General features: G+C 41.8%; 1 protein-coding gene across 2 annotated transcripts; it reads left to right on the top strand.

The window, feature by feature from the left end:
• Positions 1–1,088: 1,088 nt before the first annotated feature.
• On the top strand, positions 1,089–6,126 carry LOC309388523 (maestro heat-like repeat-containing protein family member 2A). 2 transcript variants are annotated; one of them, XM_081945929.1, is made up of 4 exons: positions 1,089–1,218; positions 2,282–2,384; positions 3,055–3,120; positions 4,932–6,126. In XM_081945929.1, the coding sequence occupies exons 2-4, from the start codon at positions 2,315–2,317 to the stop codon at positions 5,129–5,131; spliced, it is 336 nt and encodes a 111-aa protein (XP_081802055.1). In that variant the 5' UTR covers positions 1,089–1,218; positions 2,282–2,314; the 3' UTR covers positions 5,132–6,126. The 2 variants fall into 2 exon arrangements, with proteins under 2 accessions (XP_081802055.1, XP_081802054.1); XM_081945928.1 differs by lacking the exon at positions 1,089–1,218 and adding an exon at positions 1,749–1,877.
• The last annotated feature ends 1,812 nt before the right edge of the window (positions 6,127–7,938 follow it).

Genomic DNA, 7,938 nt, shown 5'->3' with positions numbered 1-7,938 from the left:
ACTCCAGGGGAAGGATACTGCAAAATCTCCATTCCCTCCCTGCTCCAGGGGAAGGATACTGCAAAATCTCCATTCCCTCCCCGCTCCAGGGGAAGGATACTGCAAAATCTCCATTCCCTCCCCGCTCCAGGGGAAGGATACTGCAAAATCTCCATTCCCTCCCCGCTCCGGGGGAAGGATACTGCAAAATCTCCATTCCTTCCCCACTCCAGGGTAAGGATACTGTAAAATCTCCATTCCCTTCCCTCTCCAGGGGAATGATACTGCAAAATCTACATTCCCACTCTGCTCCAAGGGAAGGATACTGCAAAATCCTTATTTCCTCCCAATCAGCTGGGACTTGGGAGGCAGAGAATAGATGGGGGTGGGGCCAGTCAGAAGTAGTATTTACCGGTTCTCTGAACTACTCAAAATTTCCACGACAGGTTTCTCCAGAACTTGACATGACCTGCTGAATACCACCTCTGAATTGTCTGCAATGTGATACAGTTCTGGGCTGGCCGAGGGCCATTCCTAGGCTAGGAGGCTTGGATCTAGGTAGCAGAAGGGATGTGGTATAGTAAACTTGCCTTTCTTTTCTACTTAGGCCTGCCAAATGGCCTTCATTTCATGTGCCCCGTTCATGGGTCTGTGTGGATTCTTAAAAAGTACAAGTTCAGATTTATTGCTGATGGACCTCTCAGATATGCAACACTCCCACCTCATGGACAGAGTTTGTCAACAGCTGGTAAGCAGAGAAATTTGAGCTAGGCAATCTCTTTTGGAATGGTCAGGCAGCTAAGCGTAGGTTCCTTATGGCATCCATATATGACTATTCGTTTTTTTCCTCCTCTCCCAGACGTTTTGTTTATTTATTTGATATATAAAATACAAGAAAAATAGAAATTAGGAAGCTAAGGGAAGGGAAAAGAGAAGGGACAAGAAGGTGTGAGGTATAGAAAAAAAAGGTGTTGATTTCTGATCCTTTTTAGGACAGTACAAGATAAAAATACTCCAGCCTCAACTTTTTGCTTTTTCAAATTAATATTTAACTAGCCATTTCCACAACGACAAATCTATCTGATCGATAAACCAAAGTCAAAGTTCCATTTTTTTTCATCCCAAGCACAAAATCCAGAAGTGACATCCAAGTGAAAAACATACTCAAATATATTCTCCTCTTTTGAATAAAACGATCAATTTAACCATTCCTGTTTTATCTTCCTTGCTGTGGAACTAGTATGTATTTCTATTTGCGCTTAATAATGTTTGAGAACCATTATCGTTTTTATTAACAAAGTTATCTGTATTCTTTCAATGGCACTTTCTTAGTTTTACCTCCCGGGATTCATTTATTTTAATTGGGTTTGGGGTTTTAATAGGCTTTTAACGTATTATATTTATTATTCTATTACAGTCTCACAACCTCCTTCACCTACGTATTTAATTATTTAACTGTTTATGTATGTATTTTACAACGTATTTTAGTGACTGTACACCGCCCCGAGTCCTCTTCGGGAGAGGGGGCGGTCTATAAGTGTGAATAATAAATAAAAATAAAATAAAAAATAAATTCTTTGATCTTACCAGAAAAAAACAAAGCAAAACAACAAAATCGATACGACTATTCCTATGTCTTTGCAAATCTTCTCTTACTGCGTATTATAACCTCACATGCTGATCTTACCTCACATACTGAAGTTGTTCACATTCCCCATTTGAATTCTAAACTGAATCAATCAATTACACACACACACACACACACACACACACACACACACACACACACACCAATCAGCTGAGAAAGTTTCTAAACCCAAGAAAATCTAACCAAGATTAATGCTAATCAGGTTTAGTGTGTTCTGTGAATGTATCTGTCGTACCTTTACCTCAGCTGGGTAAGCATGTTTCTAAACAAAGCCTTTGGGTCAATTGAGAGATCTGTACATAAGAAAAACAATGAGTAAAAACTACTACAACCCTGAGGAAGAAACTTAGAGGTATCACTTGCCTTCCATTTTCTGTAAACGTGTGTCAATCTCTTTTCAAAGTGTTTGAACAAATGGCCATGAGGCCTTCAAGGTTAACTACTAGGAGATGCGTGGGTTGATTGTTTTTCTTAAATTGATATAATATTATTACAAAATAGATGTGTTTTTTTTCCTTTCAACACTCTGGATTGTTTTAAAAGCTGATCATGCCTCCCTCCCTTTAGACATTTACCCAAGTAGGTGGCAGTTCCTTCTTTATAGCACTTTATAGCACTTTCTTTCCTGAATTCCCTTTCTCGTGTGTTTCTTAGGCTCAGAGAAACCCATTGCTGCTGGAAGCTGTCATGGCAGAGGTGGCTCAGTATATATGTTGTAACTGGGAAGAAATCAGGCTTGTGGCATGCAAGCTGGCAGGTAAGCCATTTGATTAGATTTCCATAATGTTATAAGCTAAACCCTACACCCGAGTTATCAAAACTGAATAAACCATAACATGATCCCCTGGTTCACGCAAAATGTGAAGACTGTCATCAGGCTCGCTAGAATGCACTGAGCTACCCAATTCTGTATGAACTAATGGTGGGGTTTGTGCATGTTGACCCTCAACCTACTCACTGCCACTATAGTTTAACTGTCAGGGTTCCAAGAACACCCCCAATGAAAGAAGACTCTAAGGGTCGACGTTCCTCAAAGTTCCATTTTATTAGAGATGTCATATTGGCACATCTGGGAAAACCTGAATCTGAAAGCTTCCAGGTTTTCCCCACCCAAGTGAAAGTCCAAGTCCCTGCCCAGCACCCACATGTCCATCACATGGTCCAATCAAGAACCATGCCAACTGGAGATGCCTCCTAGTCACGCCCTTCCAGATACAGGACAAGATGTTCTTGACTCTCTGAGAAAGGAATGTTATTATGACTGTATATCTCCCTTACTCCATATAATCCCCCCTCACATTTTCCCACAGCATTGAATGTGGCAGTGTCAAGGCAAAAGATGCCTTCCAGGCCTGACATTAACATTGTGAAATCCACATCAGCGTATTGCAGCCAGGCACACTTATGTATTCTTTTACTTATACTAGGAATTCTTGTAGAGAAGGTGGAAACCCAGCATCTTGGACAGTTTGATGTAGAACATCTCTTACAAGGTAAGTGTTGCATATGAAGTTTTTCGACTAGAGCAGGGGTGTCCAAACTTGGGAACTTTAAGACTTGTGGACTTCAACTCCCAGAATTCCCCAGCCAGCTGGCTGGGGAATTCTGGGAGTTGAAGTCCACAAGTCTTAAAGTTCCCAAGTTTGGACACCCCTGGACTAGAGCAAAGGGGCAGAACTATATTCCAGACGGGAATTATAATGGTTGCTTGAAGGTCCTGTTAGGGACAGCATTACCAAAGGTATATTTGATTTAAATATCAACAGTAGTTAAATGATCCCAAGAAGGAAGAGCAAATGAAACGTTACAATGTGGATAAAATCCATGGTCACGTGATATACTTTCACTGGGATTGAGATCCTTGCCCTGGTTTCCACCAAACATCCTGGGCCTTGTCTCTTGAAATCACTGTTCTCCTCCACTGACAGCAAACCATGCAAAGAAAATGCTTCAATCCACTATCAGCAATGAATAACTAAGTTATACGTACGCTATCAATGTACTATAATTGTGCGTGTACATGTTGTGGCCCACCAGCGGCCACCGGAGCTGGTGGCAGACTGAGATAGTAAGCAGGTTGGGGAGGAACATGGGCCAGTCCTGGAATCTGGGGAAGGCTCTGATGAGGGCTCTGTGTTGGAGGCAGAGACGGAGTCAGAACCGTATGCCAGTTATCAGCTCCCTTCAGAGGCAGACATCAGTGAGACAGACGAACAGCTGCAGCCTGTTCCCAGTATGTGTAATGCACAGAGTTGCCAGAGGAAGGGAATAGTTAAGGAGCAAGGGCCAACTTGGGAGTAAAGGAACAGGTGGACGGTGAATGGCCCCTCTCATAGGCAATAAAAGATGAGTCAAAGGGGAAGGAGGTTTGCAGGAGACCATTAGTTCATTCCTGCATTCTTGCCAAGTACTACGGCATCTGAAAGACTCTCTCCAAGCCTGATAAAGCCTGATAAAGGTTGGTAATTGTGAACTATCTTGAAAGACTGTGGGAGAGGAAAGACTTTGCTGGGGAGGAATTCACCGTAAATTAAATAAAAGGGGTTTATTGGGACGAGGACTCGGCTTTGTGCTGCTGGGGAAGCCTCGGTCAGAGCAGTGGAACACACTATTTTGTTATTGAATTAAGGTTTGGGGGTGAATGTGCATACTGCGGTGAGACATTACCTGTCCTGACATGTTGGGCTCACACAATAAAAGTCCTTCACCTGGATTAATAAATTGCCATGTTCATATAATATGCTCCCGCCATTGCTTCTACCGGTTCGCCTGATCCGGGCTGAACAACTCACCTCTGGTTTGGTTCACACAGTCACAAAGATGTCGCTTGATTTGCACAATCTATTATCCATAAATTATCCAGTTGATTTTTAGTCTAGACTTTAGTGTGTGATACAAACCCCAAGCCATTGAATTAAATTACCGCCGAATCCTATCAGGACCTGACACAGATGTCTAAAGAAATGACCAAAATAACCTTGAACTAAAAGAAGTCTGAAGCTGCAATGATTAAATATGAATGTTAGGCTATAGTAACAACGGATGTATAAATAGCTTATGCACAAAAAGGCTTTTATCAAGATGGTATGAAGGACCAGAAACATGGTAGCCAATTGTCTGTGGAGATTCTCAGCCATCAAAGTCATGGTTCCTGAAGAAGCTTCTTTGGATGAGAAGCGAAACGTTTTCAAAGAAAAACCAGGAAGTCCAGTTGCCTCTTGAAAAAAGCACCTTTGGGACATGGTAGCCGATTAGTTTTGGGTTAATCTTTCTGTCTCAGTGCTTCTTATTTCACCCTTCACAGCTCTATACTCCGCGAGTCATGATCCCAGCGCCACTGTGATCGGAGCAGCCTTAGAAGCTACTCACACTATCCAGCAGAAATGGCAGGAGAGGCAGACCACGTTGGCCTCTGGACACCAAAGGAGAGCTGTGCTTTTGGGATGGTTGTTCAGGAGGGAGCCCCCAAAAAACCCGGGAGCTGCAAAGCCGAGGCCAGCTTAAAGACAAGAACCATCAGAAAAGAAATGGAAATATAGCCTCTTTCATATTTGATGCGAGTGGTGGTATGTGTGGTCTAATGAAGCATCCTTTTCTCTCTTGGCTATTTACCCTTCAAACCTGAGAAGAAGCAATCAAGGAAATGAGTGGGATTTGTGGAAAGGATTCGCTGAGATCTCTGTGCCTTTTTCTTTTGACTTTTTCTGGTTGTCTTTTGGAGGGGGGGGTGCAAGATGGAGAGAGGAATTGGCGTCCCATTCAGAGATCACTGATCTAGAAAATTTGAACCATTCTTCGGGGGGGGTGGGGGGGGGAATTAGCTGAGCTGCTAAAGAGGAGAAGCACCAAATGCAAAAATAGCTTGCAGAAAGTTCCTGTCATATGTCAAAGTACTCACTCAACTTCACAATATTTGAGAATTTCCATATAACTTATACCAGTATCTAAGATGTCTTAAAATAATATAAGTAGAAAATATGGACATATTACCTTGTTTTCCTGAAAATAAGACCTCGACGGATAATAAGCCCAGTCGGGCTTTTGAGCGCATGCGCTAAAATAAGCCCTCCCCCCAAAAATAAGCCCTCCCTGAAAATATTGTAACACAGCAGCAGCCATGAGGTGACCACACTTGCCGCCTCCTGCATCTCAAAAATAATAAGACCTCCCCCAAAATAAGGCCAAGCGCTTATTTAAGGGGTCAAAAGAAAATAAGATCCTGTCTTTCTTTTGGGAAAACGTGGTAGTTGACCAATCAATGTCCTTGCTGCTTTGCAAGATACTTAAAGATTGTCATTGTTGAGCAATCTTGAATTCTTCCACCATTGCATCTGAGAATATGTAGATATTAGAGCCTACAACTGCTGAAGCCCATGACAGAATGGAGCAGATAAGACTACCTTGAAACTCTCTTATATGACAAACTCTCTTGGGAAAACAGTTGAGAGTGAAACAGATAAGATTTTCACTTATGAGCCCCGGTTGCGTAGTGATTAGAATACAGTATTGCAGCCTAACACTGCCCACAGCCAGGAGTTCGATCCTGATGGGACTTGAGGTTGACTCAGCCTTCGATCTTTTCAAGGTTGGTAAAATAAGGGCCCAGATTGTTGGGGGCAATATGCTACATTGTAAATTGCTCAGAGTGCACTGTAAAAACACTGTGGAGTGGTATATAACCTGAAGTGCTATTGCTACATGTACAGAGTTTCCCAGAGGACAATGGAGAAGAAGCTGAAATAGGTCAAGGAGTTAGTAGGAAGGAAGTTGCTGTCAGAGATGCTTGCAGATCAAGTATTACTATATTTGGCTGTTTTTAGACTGCTGACAGTATATACGTCCTGAGGTAAATTAAGACCATTGAAGATAATTTCTGGGTGATTCAATGAAGAGACACTGCAACATAGGATCACATCCATTAGGTGCAAAAATGAGGAAAACAGAATTGAAAGATATTATCAATTTTTACTTGACATGAGAGATTGCCAGTAAAGTTGTTGCTAAAATTATTGATTAACTCTAAGAAGAATTTGGAATAAACACAAAATGTAATAGAAGTTTTATTATTTCAAGTAGGGAGATAACTGAGCTCAGAATGGTAGAGAACCTAGGCAGTCAGAAAACTGAATAACAGAGTTGGAAGGGACCTTTGAGGTTTTCTAGTCCAACCCCCTGCTTAGGCAGGAAACCTTACACCACTTCAGACAAATGGTTATCCAATATCTTCTTAAAAACTCCCAGTGTTGGAGCATTCACACTTCTGGAGGCAAGTTGTTCCACTGATTAATTGTTCTAAATATCAGGAAATTTCTCCTTAGTTGTAGTTTGCTTCTCTCCTTGATTAGTTTCCACTCATTGCTTCTTGTCCTGCCCTCAGGTGCCTTGGAGAATAGTTTGACTCCCTCTTCTTTGTGGCATTCCCTGAGATATTGGAAAACTGCTATCATGTCTCCCCTAGTCCTTCTTTTCATTAAACTAGACCTACCCAGTTCCTGCAATCGTTCTTCATATGTTTTAGCCTCCAGTCCCCTAATCATCTTTGTTGCTCATTTCTGCACTCTTTCTAGAGTCTCAACATCTGTTTTACATCGTGGCGACCAAAACTGGATTCAGTATTCCAAGTGTGGCCTTTCCAAGGCGTTATAAAGTGGTATTAACACTTCACGTGATCTTGATTCTATCCCTCTGTTGATGCAGCCTAGAACTGTGTTGGCTTCTTTGGCAGCTGCTGCATACTGCTGGCTCATATTTAAATGGTTGTCCACTAGGACTCCAAGATCCCTTTCACAGTTACTACTGTTGAACAGGGTATCACCTATACTGTACCTGTGCATTTCATTTTTCTTGCCTAAATGTAGAACCTTACTTTTTTCACAATTGAATTTGATTTTGTTAGATAGTGTCCAATGTTCAAGTCTGTCATGGTCCTTCTGTATCTTAAGCCTATTCTTCTGGAGTGTTGGCTATTCCTGCTAGTTTGGTGTCGTCTGCAAATTTGATGAGTTCCCCATCTATCCCTTTGTCCAAATCATTGATGAAGATGTTGAAGAGTACTGGGCCTAAAACAGAGCCTTGGGGTAATCCACTGCATACTTCCCTCCATGTAGATGCAGTTCCATTGAGGACTACACGTTGAGTGCGGTTGGTCAGCCAGTTATGAAACCATCTGGTGGTCATGCTGTCTAACCCACATTCTTTTACTTTATCTAGTAGTACGTTATGATCTACTTTATCAAAAGCCTTACTGAAGTCCAAGTAAATTATATCGACAGCATTCCTCTGGTCCACTAATCAAATTGTTCTTTAGCAGA

This window comes from Natrix helvetica (genome assembly GCF_964273705.1).
Source record: "Natrix helvetica genome assembly, chromosome: 2".
In the NCBI taxonomy this organism is placed as follows: Eukaryota; Metazoa; Chordata; class Lepidosauria; order Squamata; family Natricidae; genus Natrix; species Natrix helvetica.
Note: the sequence above shows the minus strand (reverse complement) of the source record. Positions and strands in the feature narration are given on the sequence as shown.

Excerpts from the sequence above, each read along its gene's own strand:
- LOC309388523 (XM_081945928.1), top strand. The coding sequence starts at position 1,848 with ATGTATCTGTCGTACCTTTACCTCAGCTGG. Across the intron at positions 2,385-3,054 it reads TGTGGCATGCAAGCTGGCAG|GAATTCTTGTAGAGAAGGTG; the intron begins GTAAGCCATTTG and ends TACTTATACTAG. Across the intron at positions 3,121-4,931 it reads TGTAGAACATCTCTTACAAG|CTCTATACTCCGCGAGTCAT; the intron begins GTAAGTGTTGCA and ends CACCCTTCACAG.